General features: G+C 43.3%; 1 protein-coding gene across 2 annotated transcripts; it reads right to left on the bottom strand.

Annotated features, from left to right (window-relative positions):
• Nucleotides 1-9: 9 nt before the first annotated feature.
• Nucleotides 10-7,969, bottom strand: LOC111874187 (proline-rich receptor-like protein kinase PERK2). 2 transcript variants are annotated; one of them, XM_023869473.2, is made up of 2 exons: nt 6,880-7,969; nt 10-1,991 (listed from the first exon to the last, which is right to left on the bottom strand). In XM_023869473.2, the coding sequence occupies exon 2, from the start codon at nt 1,982-1,984 to the stop codon at nt 917-919; it is 1,068 nt and encodes a 355-aa protein (XP_023725241.1). In that variant the 5' UTR covers nt 1,985-1,991; nt 6,880-7,969; the 3' UTR covers nt 10-916. The 2 variants fall into 2 exon arrangements, with proteins under 2 accessions (XP_023725241.1, XP_023725242.1); XM_023869474.2 differs by lacking the exon at nt 6,880-7,969 and adding an exon at nt 5,514-5,756.
• Nucleotides 7,970-17,944: the final 9,975 nt, after the last annotated feature.

Genomic DNA, 17,944 nt, shown 5'->3' with positions numbered 1-17,944 from the left:
ATAGCTTGGTCTATATTGACAGAGCTACTCTGGAACAAATTTATACTGGTGTGTGTATGAGAAAACTGTCAATACAGATCCATTTTAATAGCATCAGATATTAAAATTTGTGAATAAATTTATTTACAATATATGAGATTTGAGGTTGGATATTAAGATCATAGCCCTGTGGGATGTTATGCCCTGTTACGCTGCACAGCATAGCATCCCACGAGAGCATGAGAACATATATGTTTACAAGGCTATGATGACACACTCCATTTGGGAAGCTACATTCTTTGGTATATTTTTTGTTAATATATTATGTTTCACTGCCTGTGATTGGTGTTTACATTCTGCAGTGTATTTAACCTTGTTTATCATAATTCAGTAGACATGCTAGTTTTATTTACTATGTTAGTATGTACATATTATTATACTGTATTTACATTTTAATTTATACATGTCATTTCATCTGAATTTAGTTGTATGATGAAATCATCGATGTGGTCAATGTGAATAAAATATATAAAACTCAATAAATGTATGAGTATATAAAATTAATTCTCTGTATGCAGTAATGGCATAACTAGCAAAGCAAGTCTGACAGCAGTAACAGTCTTGGTGCAGAAATGATGTAAGGCACAATTTAAAAATATTTCTTATGGATGATTAAAAATCTGATAAATCAGCCATCAGTTTCTGCACGTTTCAGAGATAAATACTTTATTGCAATGCAGCAAAAATCATTATCCTGACAACAAATCACTTATACTCATTCCTTCCTAATATTTTTGATCATTTTGATCATCATAGTTGACTTCCGGTTTATCGAACATTATTTCATCACCAAAAATGTAATATAAACAATGGTCACATGGTCAGATTTTTGTACGCAGGACTCCATCTCCACACACAACTAAACACTCTGAAGCACTTAAAATGTCTTATGTCTGCAGTTTCTGCAGACAACATGATATTTCCAGTCTTGGTGTTGCATGAGTAGACATCTCAATGCCTTGTTTTCTCGCTCCAAGTATGACACCCTGATTGCGAGTTCATCCTCTTTTGCCCTGCGGAGATCTCGTGACCGCTTTGCCGCAGCATTGTTTTTCTTCCGTTTTAACAGATATGCTGCATCTTTTCCATTTGAAGGAGTTCCTTCTGTGGATGGTGACTGCTGTGGACTTGGTGTGTGCTTTGGTACTGGGGCACTCTTTTTACTTTCACCGTTCCTCTTTGCGGCTTCTAGAAAAGCCAACACCCTATTCCTGTACTCCGTGTATGATTCACCTGTTGCACCACTGGGCTCTTCCAAATGGACTGGTATTGCATTAAATGGTCTTGTAAATTTCTTTGCTGGATTTCCAGCTGTTACTGGCATGTCTGGTAGATCGTTCCCAGTAATCTGAAATGCCGGTAGCTGGAGTCCGAGAGGTGAAGGTGATAATCCTGGTAAGCTGTAATTTGATGAGCTATTTCCAGGTGTTGGAACTTCTTGTGTGGTTGGTGGCTCCTCAGTGGATGGTGTGCGATGGAACATCACATACTGTGGGAAAGAGGGGGCTGGCTGCATATCTCTAGAAGTGGAAGGGATAGCAACTGAATGCAATGGCATATAACGAGGAGATGGTACTGAACACATATCTGGAACCAAGGGTGGGGAGACTGGATTAGAGGGCTGCAGAAGCAGCTGAGGATGTCTACTAATCACACTGGCAGTCTGTGGAATGTGGGGGTATTTTATAAAAGGACGAAAAGATGATGTTGAAGGCTGACTATGATTTAAAGAAATGTCTGTAGGTGGCGTACAGCAGTCTTGTGCAATGACTGCTTCCTCTTTACGACTGCGAATACTGAGATCTAGGGCATCATCTGTATGTTGACGATAGTCTTGTGAGCCTGGTGATGAAAAGTCAGCAGGTCGATGACTGTACTCCATTGATGAGAATTGCTGTAATCCTGTGCTCAAATTGGATGGCAGCTGCGCATGTAGGGAAACCATAATATTGCTGTGGAAGGAAACGAATACATCAATGACATAAACGAAAGAATGTTAAGCATATAAATTACTTTGGATAAAAAGATAAATATACACTTACTTACTTACTCATGGAGCTGAGCCCTTCTTGAGGAGTCGCCAATTCTGCAGCTACTCAAGAATTTCCCAGCATTTTATGGAACCCGAAGGTTCATCACTGTGTTCACAAGAGCCCTCCACTGGTCCCTATCCTGTGCCAGATCTATCCAATCAATACCATCCCATCCTATCTCTCTAAGATCCATTCTAATATTGTCCACCCACCTACGCCTGTGGTCTCTTTCCTTCTAGCTTTCCCACCAATATCCTATACGCATTCCTTGTCTCCCCCATTCGCCCTACATGACCTACCCACCTCATCCTCCTTGACTTGATCATTCTAATTATACTTGGAGAAGAGTACAAGTTATGAAGCTCCTCATTATGCAGTTTTCTCCAACCTCCTGCGACTTCATCTCTCTTTGGTCCAAATATTCTCAACACCCTGTTCTCAGACACCCTCAGTCTATGTTCCTCCCTTAATGTCAGAGAACAAGTTTCACACCCATACTGAACCACAGGCAAAATTATAGTTTTATATATTCTATTTTTTATGTTTCTGGACAACAGACAAGAAGACAAAAGGTTCTGGACTGAATGGTGATAAATATACACACACTTAACAATATTGTTTCGTTTTCAGTTATATTCTATCAAATGCTCATTCCAAGTGAAGGAAATAGTTAGGACTTTTTATATTTTGATACAGCAAAAAAATCAGAGAACAAAAACAGTTAATAAATGTTTCGATATCTTCGCAAAAGAAATTGTGAATGAAGCTAAGTCAAAATTGCATTCATGAAGAAATCAAGAGATTAAATTTGGGAATTGCTTGTACCTTTCAGTTCAGTGTCTGAAAAGCTAAAAAATAAAAAACAATGGATGATGTCCAAAAAGTCAACTGTGTCAGAAACCCTTGTTTTTTTTTACAAAAGAAAAAGATTGAAGCACAAGAAACTGTAAGTTTGTCTGTAATCTTGTATGGGCATGAAACTGGGCCTCTTAAAGGGAGAATAGTTTCAGGGCGCCTGAGTACAGGGTGATGAACGGAATACTTGGACCTGAAGAAGAGGAAGTAAGATTGGGCTGGAGAATACTTAATAATGTGATGTATTTGCGGTATGCAGGACACCCCCCTCCAATGGTGACGTAATAGCATCGGAGAAAATTTCGCTGCTATGGTAACAGGCCAGGCAACACTGTCCCCTCCCCTGCGGTGATGTAACAGCACTTCCCACAGTGACATAACAGGAGATCCTCACCAAATATAATTAGGGTGATCAAATGAATTGGATGGGCAGAGCAGGTCATGTAGCATACATGGGAGAGGAACAGGGAAATCAGAGATAGCAAGAGATGTATTCGTAGATGGGATATTAACAAAATTAATCTTAAGGAAACAGGTTTGGAGGATGTGGACTAGGTTAATCTTGCTCAGGATTGGGACCGTTGGTCAGCAGTTGTGAACAGAATAATGAACCATCAGGCTTCATGTAATGCTGCATACTTTTGAGTAGCTGAGCAACTGTTGGCTTCTCAAGAAACGAATTATTTCCATGGAGTAAAAGTAAAGTAATCCCTGTGTTTAAGCACCACGTCTGAAGGCATATGGGGGAGTGGAGGTAGAGTTTCAGCATTCCTAACGTTGGTATTACATGAATTTTGAGTGGCAATCTTCATGTCCCCCCCTTGTACCTAACAGATAAACTGGGTGGGTCCCAGAGCCGGTCTTGAAACTGTGGAGAAGAGAAGAAATGTATTTCCTCTACCGGAAATAGAGCCCAGATTCCTCGGTCGTCCATCCAATTACCTAGTTGCTATACCAGAAGTTTTTTTTAGAAAAGATGAGAGTGCAATAAAGGGACACCTCTCAGTGATGAGGGAAGCTAATGGTGTCAGGGCGCAGAAGATAACGTTTATGCATACATCACTAGCTCTGCATTTTCAGAGGGATCCATGTTAAACGGAAAATGCATAATTTATTTCCGTGCTATTTTTCATGATAAATAAAAATTGAGCCAAGTATATGTTGCTGCCTCATCAGCAGAATGTAGGGCAAATTCATGATATAAAGATGGGAAACAGATGTTTTGAAAATGTGGCACAGTTCAGATATTTGGAAACGATAACAAATCAAAACCTGATTCAGGAGGAAATTAAGAGGCGATTGAACTCGGGTAATGCTTGCTACCATTCAGTCCAGAACCTTTTGTCTTCTAGTCAGCTGTCCAAAAGCATAAAAAATGCATATAGGATACTGGTGGGAAAGCCAGAAGGAAAGAGACCACTGGAAGACCATGGTATAGGTGGATGGACAATACGAATATGGATCTTAAAGAGAGAGAGGATGGGATGGTATGGATTGTATTGAGCTGGCTCAGGATAGGAACCAGAGCAGGGCTCTTGTGAACAAGGTAATGAACATTTGAGTTCCATAAAATGCTGGAAAATTCTTAAGTAGCGGCTTCTCAAGAAGGTCTCAGCTCCATAAGTAAATAAAAATGGAGTGTCTAAGAAATGTGTCTTATTTCGTCTATGTTTTATTTTTAAATTCGCTTAATAGGAGTGGAATCCAGCTGGGTCCACTCGGCACGGCGGCCACTGATTGGCCTATTGTAGCCTGCCTCGGGTGATGATGAATTTGGTGGAATGAAGATTGGTAGGGGAAACTGAAGTACTCTGAGAAAACCTGCCCCACTGCCACTTTGTCCACCATAAATCCCACTTGACGAGACCCGGAATCGAACCCGGACCCCCGCGGTGGGAAGCCAGCGACTAACCGCTTGAGCTATGTCGCGGTCTTTCGTTTATGTTACTTCTTCTTCTTCTATGGCGAAACTGCCCGATGTCGGGCCTTGGTCTCCCTTAGGAAGCCCCTCCATTCCTCTCTATCCTGCGCTACTCTCTTCCAGCTCCTTACACCCATACCTAGAGAGTAGTCCATATTCTTTGCCAATTGTCGTCTTCCATTCTGTTGAGGTTTCCGAGGCTTGATTCCAGGTTTCGAGACATTTGTATTTATTTTAAGGTGAGAGGTCGTCAGCCTCTCGCCCAACCCTCAACCTGGAGGACCAGGGTATCTCTTTTAGTCTGGGTCATCCCCTTCGGCCTGTCCGGCATGGGTGGCTCTACCAGTACTATCCTACCGCCGACATAGCTCTCAGGGTCATTTGACCACGCAAGTCCCTCCACTACGTCAAAGTAGAGACATCGGGGGGATGTTACTTTTATACCAAAGAGAAATTGTAAAGAATAAGACGTGAAGTTTAACAAACATGTTCAAAAACAGAGCTACGGTTTTGAAATGTTCCATACAGGTCAGAGTTTCTCAGAACTGCGTTCTCCACAGAACACCTAACATGGTAGGGCACAAAATTCTTTGAATTCAACAGTCAGTCCATAACATACAAAAGTAAATATTTTCTAGAAAAGTTTAAGACATTTGACAGATTACCAGATCGTCTGCAACAGTCAGAATCACAGAAGTCGGCATAGTGACCATGGTACATGCTGCACGATCGAGGAATTGGTGTTTAATTCCCGGCAGGCGCAAGACATTTTTCTCTTCCCCACAGCTTCCGGACCAGCTGAGTGGCCCACCTAACTTCCTATCCAAAGGTACCGGGGACTTATTCCGAGGGGAGGGGGTAAATAGACTGTACTTAATGCTGACCACTCATCTCCATCTAGTGCAGAGATTAAGAATGTGTGGAGCTATAACTTCACTCCCCCCATACGACTTATGTTGTGGCGGCTAATTAATTAAGCACAGAGATAGTTTTTAAAGTTTATTTGGCATAGCGTGTCAATAATAATAATAATTTCTGGGCGCTACAGTCGGTTGGACTCTTTGGGAGAGGGACCAGCCGGCCGAACGTCCGCTCTCTACACAGGACGACACTGGACACAAACGCAAACATTCACGCCTGGAGTTGGATCGGGCCCACGGCCCAAGTGTTTAGCTGGCTAATTCAGTTCATGCCTTAGACCGCGCGGCCACCGCGATCGGCAGACTGTCTCAAATTTTGCGCTTTCAGTAAAATACGGCAACATGGCAAAGTAAAATTTGTTTGAGAATTGTTAAATTTAGCAAATATTTCTAAAAAAAAGTATCAGTTTGAGAAGGTTCGCTACATATTGTCAGAGTGTTTAAATTTTAGGTTTTTCCATACAATACCGTAATGCGAATGAAGCAAAAGTGTCTGAATTCAAAAGTCAGTTCCGTGCCTTCCACAAACTTTTTAAGTTCTGCGAATACTTAAAAAAAAGTACAGTTTTAAGAAGTTTAACACATACCACCAAAGCGTCTCGAATTTTACGCTTTACATATCATGCCATAATATGGTAAAATAGAGAACTGTCTGAATTCAACAGCCACTTCCGTAACATCTAAAAATTAAGTTTAGCATAAAATCTTTAAGATAAAATAAACGAGCATAAAGAAGGCTTGTATAGACTGTCCACCTGTTATGTAAGAAATCTTTTCACTGACAATTATTAAGCACTGGATATTTTAAAAATGTATTCTCAAGATCTGTATCTTTAAAACTGTAAATAAAGAAGAAACATGAAAATAGAAATAATTTAATCTTTTCCACATTCTCCATAAACACGAACCAGACTGAGTTCCCATTGACTACAGTGTGTAAACTGTATATATGAAAGAAATTTGTTTTCCAAAATGTAGAAGACAGAAAAATGCCAAGGCTGTCACTTGAATCTGTTTTATAATTTAAACAGCGACTGGGCTGAATAGTTCTGTTGTCTGGAATACAATGCTGTCTGATACGTTGAATTTAGTAAAGATTAATTAGACTTACCAGGAAACAGATGGAGAACCACTGCCGAAGAATGTACCTGCGACAAGCCAACTAGCCACTATGCAGACTTAAAGAGTTCTGTCTGAATGTTCGAAGCTCTGTCGATCATAACAGATGATGCCGATAGTGCGGACAACCCTTGCCAGCCAATCACCGTCTAGAGGGTGGGGGATGGTCAAGAGAAGGGGTTATTTTTGGCAACAGTGACGCGTGCCTTCCTTAAGGACTAAATAGGCCTGGTAGTACAGCTCGTTTCGGAAACATTCATACTTCCTGGTGAATAAATGGAGGAACAGGTCGGAGGGGAATGTAGTTTAATGGGGTGGTCAGAAATATATATATATACATATATAAATCTCCACAGTGTTCAGACCGGCTCTGGGATCCATTCAGTATCATCCAATGGGTACCGGAGGCTATTTTCCCTGGGATGAAGTGGCCAGAGGGTGAAGCTGAACACTCACCTTCATCTAGTATCGAGATCAAGAATAGTGAAAATATATCACCACTCCCTCCATACGTCTTCATGGCGTGGTGCTTAATTAAGCAGATGGATGACTATCTTACTTTTTTGAAGAAGCAGGGAATGAGGATATTGTATGGATTCAACTGGCTCAGGATAGGGACCAGGGGCGGTAATAACTTTTGTGTTATATAAAGGACGGAGAATTTATTGACCAGCTGAGTGACTGTTAGCTTCTTGAGAAGGACTATGCTGTATATAGTTATTTCAGAGACTCCTAGAATGTCTACGTTTGAAAATAGACAAATTTTTAGGATATTTATGGACAATGTATCACACACAGCATGTCGCGGAAGCAGGAATGGTAATTTGTGTAAGGATTTTAATGAAAGCGGTCGTGACTTACTTCATGATATTATCTTGGCAAGCCCCTAAGTGCCTGCCTCCATCTTCAGGGTAAGCCGTGAAGGTAAAAATTATAGGATATGGGATTGGGAGCCCTGCGGCGGGATTATAAGAGAACCAATAGATTCCTGTGGCCCACAGAATGGAATTCTATTAACCTCGGCGTCTAGTGATATATACTGCAAAAGGTCTTCTTCGGGTTTTCGCTACGGCGAGTGTTCGGATAGCGATACCGTATAGTCCGGTAGGTGTATATCACGCTACCTATATAACCTGGTCAAATTCTCACCCTAACCGAGTAGAATCTGAAGACAGAAGCAGTATGTCCCTCCGAAACATCGACATTCATCTCCAAGCTTACACAGTGCCAAAACCCAAAACACCATAATCTGTTATGTAATGTTACATTTGAGTTTCTCGCGGCAATGGCTTTGAAGAGTACTATCGTTTAGCATTTGATGCCGTGCAGTCTGGTAGGAATTTACTAACCTTTCGGAGAAATAATGCTTGTTTGCTATTTGCTGGTTACTTGCAAGATTTACTCTTCCACCCTGAAAATTGGGGCAGTACGTTCCTCCGAAACGTCGGTAAACAAGTAACAGACTACATAGCGTCATATACAGGAAGACAGGATATTCTGCTTCTGTTGTCTGTCTAAATGGGGTGGTGTTTACATATCGGAAACCATGAGACTGACGTCACCAATAACATTGCGTGTTTTGCTGGCTAAAACGCCTGCAAATTTCACATAGATTGCTCCTGCCAACAGATATGATAGAGAAGTTGCCGACGAAGCAGGGCGCTACGGTCAATATCGGAGCAGAGCTTAGGAGGAGGGATTCGAAACTTTCCACAAGTGATAGCTACAGTTTAGGTAAAGCTGTCCTATAAAAGGTAACGTTGTCATTGTGTTAAATGATTAAGCACCATGCCATGAAGATGTATGGGGCAATGGAGGTATAGCTTCACTATCCTTGACCTTGGCACTAGAAGGAAGTGAGTGGTCAGTTTAACCCCCAGAAATACAGCCCCCAGAACCCCCTAGATTGAAAGCTAGGTGGGCCCCAGAACTGATATGAAGGCTTTGAGAAAGACGAACATCAGATTCCCTTGTCGGAAATCGAACACTTATTCATTGGCTGTCAAGCCTGCAGCCTATCACTATATTAAAGAGTACGCCGTGTCGGCCGTTGAAAGTCAACCGACGTTTCGGAAAAATATGTCGTCTCCGTCTTCAGGGTTAAAGAATACCAAGAAGGGATCCATCGTGAACGTAGGTGTCAAGCAGAGTTCTGACCTCGTGAACGTAGGTGTCAAGCAGAGTTCTGACCTTGAGATGGAGGCAATATGTTCCTTCGAAACGTCGGCTGACTTTAACAGAATACACGGGGTTATATCGCATAATATATTTTCCAGTCAAATTCTACAGAACTATAAAGTATTTGTGCTACATGTCCGATTAATCTAAGACTTAAAATTATACTCTTCTGGGAAGTGATACCGTGTAGTCAGATACAGAAATATAAAAATTTCGGAAGAACCTGCTGCCTCCATCTTCACTGTAAAAGCAATGGAGACGTGTCTCGGAATCTTTGGTATCAGTTCTACTGAACTACACTTCTTTGGCTGCCACCTCCTTTCACGCTGTTTCTTGCTTGGCTTATTATTCGTTATTCGACCCTGAAGATGGAAGACACATATTCCTCCGAAATACTGGTTACCTTTCAACGGACTACACGGCATTATATCCCATAAGACAGAACTTATAACAGTTCATTAGTTTTTCACGGATTCGGTTATATGATTCATGTCTGAAAAATGTTTTTGCTATAAGCAGTACACATTCGTGGTGAAGTTGTTTATAATGAGTTGCTAAATACTCTTGGTGGAGCCGGAGGGGTTGGAAAAGGGAATGGCGTAAAGGTTACCGTAGATTCTATAGGACAGTCATACGATCTTCGTACAAAACAGGAATAAGTCTTGACCGTAGTGAATCGCGTCTTCTCAAGACTTGCGTGTTTCTCCATCATTGCCGAGCGTCAAGACTGCTTGAGGGAAGAAAAGCTTTCGCTGCAAAACCTGCAAGAAAGAAACCACTTGGGCGGCCTAGACATAGATGTGAGGATACTATTACAATGTATTTTACAGTAACTGTGTGAAACTGGGCACTGGATTCACCTGTCTCAGCATAAGGACCAGGGGCAGGATACAAATGAATTATCTACTTCCATAAAAGGCGAAGATTTTTTGAACAGATGAGCCACCATTAGATTCTAAAGGAGGAATCTGTTCTATGGAGTTATTTAATTAGTCTGTTGTCAACATCACTGCTATCAGGTGTCGCTAAAATGGAAAAAGTTTGGAGATATGAATGGTGGAACAGAACTGAAACATAGCGTTCACATTATTCTCCAAGTCTATGCAGGATGTCTTTGTCCTTCTCCTTCATATTTAGACAAAGGAAGCTCTCCAATCTGTGTTCATATTCTTCCACTAAATTTTTATTTCGTTACTGATTTTGGAATTCTGTCGTCCACCATCTCGCCCAAAACATGCTTGCCATTTCTCGCTCTGCTCTGTTCCCATTTCCTTCAAACAGTATTCTTTCATTTGGTTTTAACGTCGCTATTTCTTGTGTTGACTCATAGCTCCAATTCCTACAATGAAAAATCATACCAGCCTCTTTGCTCTAAAATGCCACTTCCGTTTAGATACACTGGGAAATACATCGTTTTATTAATTTTTTAATGGCTCTCAGCCCATTCGGGGCCCAGGCCTCTTATTCGGTTCCGTAATCATTTTTCACAGACGGTAGGACTCACTGGATGAGCGATCAGCCCGTCGCAAGGTCGCTACCTACACACAGGACAGTACAAACACAGAACAAACGCATACACATACCCAACATCTATACTTTAAGTGGGATTCGAACCCACCATATCAGGGTCCGAGCGAGCGAAGACAGTTCATGTCAGACGGCGGGGCACTGTGACCGGCTTTATTAAATTTTATTTGAATATAATTCCTACTTATATGTGTCAAATGTTGAGTAGTTTTATCTTGTGGGATATAACGCCGTGTAATCCGTTGAAAACGAGCCGACGTTTTGGAGGAACGTGTAGCCTCTATATTCGGGGTCGAATAATAAGCTTAGTGAAAAAATACAGCGTGGAAGCAGGTGGCAAGCACGCTTGTTTCTGTCTTGACTTATAGTACGACCCTGACAATGAAGGCGAAATATGTTTCCGAAACGTCGGTAAAGCTTCAACGGACTATATGAAATTATATTCTTCGTAATCACAGCTGTGAGAAGATCAAATCTAGCATGTCCTATGTACAGTCCCATAGATAAGATTACTCGTACATTATAATATATATCATTTTGAATATTGTTAAAACAAGGGACATAATGGCAGCCAGGAGAACAGAAATGACACACTTTCGCAATTACTTTATCTTTAATTACGGTTGTACTTTAATAGGATATTTTCCTTGAAAGGCTAAGGAGGATAACAAAACTATCCACTAGTAAAAAGGCAAAAAGGTAAAGTTGTCCTTGTGCTTAACTGCCATGAAGGCGTATGGGGGAGTGGATGCACAGATCCACATTTTCTTGACCTCGGCACTAACTTGAGGTGAGTGGTCACCTTCACGCCCCGGCCGCTTTACCTCCAGGGAAAGAGCCCGGGTACCCATCGGATAGGAGGTCGGGTTGGCTCCAGGGCCAGTATGGAGGATCTGGAGAGAATTCTTGACCGTACCGGGGCTCGAACTCCGACTCTTCAGTCGTCCAGCCCTCAGCCAGTCGCTATACCGACTACACTACCCCGGCTCCTAACTATCCATTAGTATATGACTTAATTCCCAGAAAGCTATTTGCAAACATTCTATCTTGAGAAGTTAATGGTCGAGCAGGTATTCAAAGTCTTAGACACTTAACGATTGACGCCAATCCGTCCTTCTCCCCCTCCCCCATCCCGTCACTGTCGTGACCTTTACTAACTTTGTTATCACAAAGCATTCAGGCAGCTAGCAACAGTATGATGCCTCTGTACACGTTTTCATATTTTGTATTAGAAGTACTATGTCCTCGGGTGTGACGCCGTGAAGTCGGCTACAGGCCAGTCGAGAAAACCTGAAGCATCATCATCATCACAAAAGCCCACCATTTGATTTTCGTACTCTGGGTTATGACACCGTGCCGTCTAGTAGGTAGGAGAAGAAAACTGTTTCCATATTTCGCCCTGAAGAAGTTTCACCTTGTGATACGTGACTTTCACTTCACATGACAGGTCTCCTGGCTTGCCAATGTGTCGCGTAATTCTGTTAGCTCATTGCCAGAAATAAACTTGCCGTTGCTGCCGCCCCTTGCTTGCGTTCTTCCGAAACTTCTGTAAGACCACACGGCGCCACAAAAATCGTCCATGTGCTAAAATAAGTACCACGCCATGAAGCTTGGCAATAGATGGAGGCGAGCGTTAAGCTTCACGCCTTGACCGCTTTAACCACAGAGAAAGGACCCATGCATAGGAGGCTGGGTGGGTCCCAGAGTTGGTCTGAACGCTGGGGAGAAAACTGTTCGCCAAATATTACCGGTCGATTGAATTCAAGAGGATTCGATAAGCAGCATTTCTAGCAAGAATGAACGAAACGAGTGAGGTTAAAGTAAATTTATCTGTGCTTAAGTAATTAAGCATCATTCCATGAAGACGTATGGGGTAGTGGAGGTATAGCGCCACCTTTCTTTACCTCGGCACTAGATGGAGGTGAGTGGTCAGCTTCACGCTCCAGCCGCTTTGCCCCCCAGAGAAAGACGCTCCAGTAACCATTGGATAGGAGGTTGAATGAGTCCTCAGAGCCAGTACGAACACTGTGTAGAACAGAAAAATCTCTTGTCCCTGCCGGGAATCGAACCACGGCCTTCCAGCCCCTTAGCAGGCCACTATACTGCCTGAGATATTAGATGAGAAATACGTACAGAATTTCAGGAAAAGAGAACAGAATAGGCCGTGAGGTTTCTGTTTCACGACACATAACCAAAATATCGGATTCCATAAAATAAAATACATTAGTTATCAGGGTTCTTTCCGTGAAGAAAGGAAACTAGAGGGTGGTGATGACTCAACTCCAGCCAGTGAGTCACGGCGTCATATCCCTGACGAAGGAGGTTACACACCAGAACCGCAACATGTGACAACGCCGAGGTAACTGTGACATGTTTGTCCGTCCTGCACTTAGAACTGTTCATCTGATAAGCCCGTCCGTTGCTGCTGAGAGAGAGAGAGAGAGCCGATGCCGGAGGAGGCGCAGTTCTCAGAATATCGACAACTGTTGCAGCTCTATGCTTCAATGGTGAAAGTCACGGAGCCCATGAAACGCGATTTAAACGCAAAATAAAACATCCGCAAATAACCTTTCAAAATATGGAATTCCACATCTTTCCTCTTCACAATAATTACCAGTACTTTTATTAGTCGTGGGATTTGAGGGTTTATATGGCCTGGAATACAAGGCAGTACAAGACGCAAACACAATTGAGGGTGGGTATCCATTGTTGGTCCTTACCTGCCACTTCCAGGAAGTGAGTCGAAGACCAAACTGCAGTGGGTAAAGTCCAAAACCCCTGTGCTTAACTATTTCAGCACTACGCCATGAAGACGTATGGTGCAGTGGATGTATATATCCACATTCTCTTGACATTGGTACTAGTTGGAAGTGAGTGGTGAGCTTCATGCCCCGGTCGCTTTACCCCTGGCACCCATTGGATAGGAGAATGGGTGGGCCCCAGAACTCATCTGGAAAACATGAAGAGAAAATTTTTGCCTCTACCGGGACTTGAACTACGAACTCTCTGTCGTCCAGCCCGTGGCCAGTCTTTACACCGGCTGCACTATGTTTATTTACAGGATGGTCAAATGGGATTTATGATGGGTTGACATTTGGGCAGCTTTTCATCTCAGTGTTTTCCTTTTTCCGGGATAGCTCCGTCGGTATAGCGACTGGCTACGGACTGCACGGCCGAGGGGTCGGAGTTCAAGTCCCGGTAGGGGCAAACATTTTCTCCTCTCCCGTTTTCCAGACTGGCACTGGGGCCCACCCAGCTTCCTATGCGATGGGTACCGGGGGTAAAGCGGCCGAGGCATGAAGCTGACCATTCACCTCCAACTAGTGTCGAGGTCAAGAAAATGTGGATCTATACATCCACTCCCCCCATACGCCTTCATGGCGGCGTGCTTAATTCGGTAAGCACAGGGACAACTTTTCCTTTTATTGGGTTGGTAGCCATGAATTGGCCGGTGGGGATGGGGCGACTATAGAAGGATATTCGCGGGTTGTCAGACGTGCCTGGGCTTACAACAAAGGGTGTCATCTGTGACCCACTTTCACACTGACCACCAGTGAAGGATGCTGTTGACAATCCTAGTGCAACAGGGTGGGCATGACGAGAAAGGGTAAAAGAAACAATGGGTGTGGTTAGGTTGGGTTGCCCCTAACCCAATGGAAGAGACATACACATCTGAAGCAGGAAATGCGGAACTACCACAGGATTTGCCAACCTTCGCTATTATTGTGTTTTACAGTTAGTCCCGAGACTTAAAGGACAACTGTAAGGATGCGTCTGTAACTTCGACCGCTTAGTTACAGGTACATTATTAGATTCTAAAGGGTTCTGGCGGTGGCGTGACACTCATAATTACTGGGTTCTTGGACTTTGGTCTTTGTCTATCCTCCGGTATTGTAGAAAATAGAAAACACACGTTTCGGAAGCTGTGTCTGTATCCGTCCTCAAGTGAAGGGGTGAAAACTCCTACTCAGTTGAGTTTCTTAAAAAGAGCTCCATCGTTTGGTAAAGTAAAAAATAAAGCTATCCCTGTACCAGGCCGTGAAGGCCCATAGGGTTTTGAGACGTTGAGGGTCCCACATTATCTAGACAATCAGCTCAAAGATGGCGGTAAGGTTGTCAGCCTTACGCGCTGGCCGCGCTTTACTCGGCAGGAAAATTATTTAATTAATTCCTGGTACTCATTTCTGTTAGAGGCTGAGTCAACCCCAGGATTTATGGTGCGGCCGGAAGGATTAGGTCAATTGAAAAAAATCCAATGACCTCATCGGGACTTGAACCCGCTTGTAGCATAGTGTCTCAACCAACTACGCTACCGCGTGCCCCGAGCTCCATCGTTCGGTATTCTAGAAACTGGATCTGTTTCCGTCATCAAGTGAAGGCTCTTTGTAAGGGACCCAAATGAGTAGGTGTCTTCACCCCCCTCACTTGAAGATGGAAACAGATCCAGTTTCCGAAACGTCGTGTTTTCTATTTTCTAGAATACGGGCCGATGGAGAAAGTCCAAAAACTCAGTAATTCTGAGTCAAATGATTGGTCTCACGTATCGGCTGTCTTTATGAGATTTGAAGTTTTTCCTGCCGTTAATATGAAGAGGACTATGCTGGGTTCGAGGCTATGTTTGCTGCCAGCTTCATGGCGCCTTTTACCTTGTCTTAGGTACCTACCTTCAAGATGCAGGCGATATATTCCTTCGAAACATCGAGTTTATTTTCACTAGATTACACGGCATTATATCCGAGAAGACAAATCGTTAATATGATGAACATTACAAAGGAAATTGTTACTTTATTAGCGGTTTAGGAATTTCAACTCCGAAGATGGCGACAGGAGTGTCCTCCGAAACGTTTGTAACTATGTAGAAAGACACATGGTAAAATGACCCATTACACTATAGCCTCTATATTTACTGTCGTCAAAAGCCTCAACTCTCAGTTAAAATAATCCAGTTCACAACTTCAAACCCCATTTCTCTCTGATACATGTTAATATTATTATTTTGTCAACGCCTATATCATAGTTCCTAAGAATCTCCAGTAACAATTAATATAAGAACTGGGATAGTGTAGTCGGTATTGCAACTAGCTAAGGGCTGGACGACCAAGGGGTCGGAGTTCAAGTGCCGGTAGGGTCAAGAATTTTCTCTTCTCCACGTCTTCCAGACTGGCTTTGGGGTCCACCGAATCTCCAATCCAATGGATACAGGGGGCTCTTTCTCCGGGGGTAAAGCGGCAGGGGTGTCAAGCTGATCAGTCACCTCCAACTAGTGCCGAGGTCAAGAAAATGTGAATCTATACATCCACTCCCCAATACGCCTTCATGGCGTTCTGCTTAATTAATCAAGCACAGGGACAAATTTACCTTACTTTCTTTACCTTTACCTTATACACGTATAAGTGTAAGCTCCTGTATAAATGAAAGGACAGACGCCAGATGGAACAGGCTGAAATTCTCCCCCCCTCCAACAAATTGTGTCATTTCCTGAGAACCTTCGCTCTGAACTCTGGACCCGAGATTTGAAATCGATGTTACAGCAGGATTATATATCAGGACACATAGACACACCCGCACTGAATATTGCATACCTATTGTTCTCTCTAGCTGTCCCTAGAGGCCGAAAAGACGTTGCAATTGGCTGGGGTCTTTGTTTGTCTTAGATATCGTGACCGCTCTGTGGGTCTCTAAGGCTGCATTGCTACTTACTGTTACGGTGGTTATTTCTGTTCTATTCCATTATCAGTAAACGTCTTTGTCCGCTCGACCTTTGGTTTCATGAGACCGACAGCGGCCTTGCAACAGGGCTGACCCTCCGCGCGAGAAGTCCAGTCGACCGTTTGTCAGCTTCAAAGTTGCAGATTAATTGCTGAACGGGAACAGAAACAGTAACTATGCAGATAACTTAACTAATTAAGCAGAAAGCCAAGAAGATTTGTATGGGAGAGCGGATGTATAGAGCCACGTATTCTTTACCTCGGCACTATTTGGAGATGAGTAGTCAGCTTCACGCCTCTGCCGCTTTACCCTCGGGGAAAGAGCCGTCGGTACCCATTGGATAAGAGGCTGGGTGGGCCCCAGAGCCGGTCTGGACGACGTGGAGAACAGAAAAAGAATGTAAACTTAACAACAGTAATAATAATAATTCTGTTGTTGGGTTGTTATACCGTGTTGTAGGCGATGTTGCTGATGTTTCGGAGGTACACACTGTCTCAACCGCCACGTAACTCCGAATCGTCAACAACGCCCCCACCTTCATGTACCTCCGAAACTTCGACATCTCCCACAACCAAATGATGTACCACTGTGGATCACTTACCCTCTCCTTTTCTTCATTATTGTTCTCTTTAGCATTTGCTTTCCATTATCATCCCTTTCCTCCTCTTCTTCCTTCCTCCCTCTTACTCCTTTTTAATTTTTTTTTTACCTTGGTACTACAGCCCAAGTGGGCCTAGGCCTACCTCCATGAACTTCTCCGTTCACTTCGGTTTTTCTAGATCTTACACATTCGGTAGGACCCTTTGGGCGGTGATCAGCTCGTCGCAAGGCCTATACCTGTACACAAACACAGAAAAAAGTAACACACACAAACTAAACATGCATGCCCTGAGTGGGATTCGAACCCACGATCCCGGTTTCCAAGCGAGCGAAGACAGTACATGACTTAGATCGCTCGGCTACCGTGACCGGCCTCTTACTCCTTGACCTCATTTTCCTTCTGGCTCAAGCGGTAACACTTCTCACTTGTATGCAGGAGGTAACCGGTTGGAATCCCGAAAGCGACACAGACTGAAGTTTCTCGTGGTTTTCCTCGGTCTCTCTAGATCAGCGTTGAGTGATAGGACGAATAGTATACAATGAACTGGAGAGGATGTGGAAGGAGACGCTCGTGGTCTGACTTGAGATTCCACCCCGGAATTTGCTTGGAGGGACTCAGAAAAACCACGGAAACTTCAGTGAAGGTAGCCAGAGTTGTGGCCGGGACTGCAACCGAGCGCCTCGTTAAAGCAAACGAGAAGCGGTTACCGTCGGAGTTGGATGCTCCTCCGAAACGACGGCTCCTCTCTAACAGACGACACGGTGTCATAACTCAGGAAGTCAATATTATAACAGATCAGGATTAGTTCCGAAACAGAGGACACGGCGTCATTTCTAGAACAAACATGGAGTCCATCTGAGCTGCGTCTAAGGAGATGTTTGGAGGCGTCTCCATCAGAGAGTGGCGTAGATAGTTACGTCATCATTGGAAAATCACTAGGTTCTATTTTCAACATAATGTGGGAACAGAAATCGCCCATACCAGGGATCTCGTTAGGGAGACAGGACATTCCTTCCACAAGGTTGGCTACTCAAGGCGTGAA

Source organism: Cryptotermes secundus, unplaced genomic scaffold, assembly GCF_002891405.2.
Source record: "Cryptotermes secundus unplaced genomic scaffold, Csec_1.0 scaffold26, whole genome shotgun sequence".
Lineage (NCBI taxonomy): Eukaryota > Metazoa > Arthropoda > Insecta > Blattodea > Kalotermitidae > Cryptotermes > Cryptotermes secundus.
Note: the sequence above shows the minus strand (reverse complement) of the source record. Positions and strands in the feature narration are given on the sequence as shown.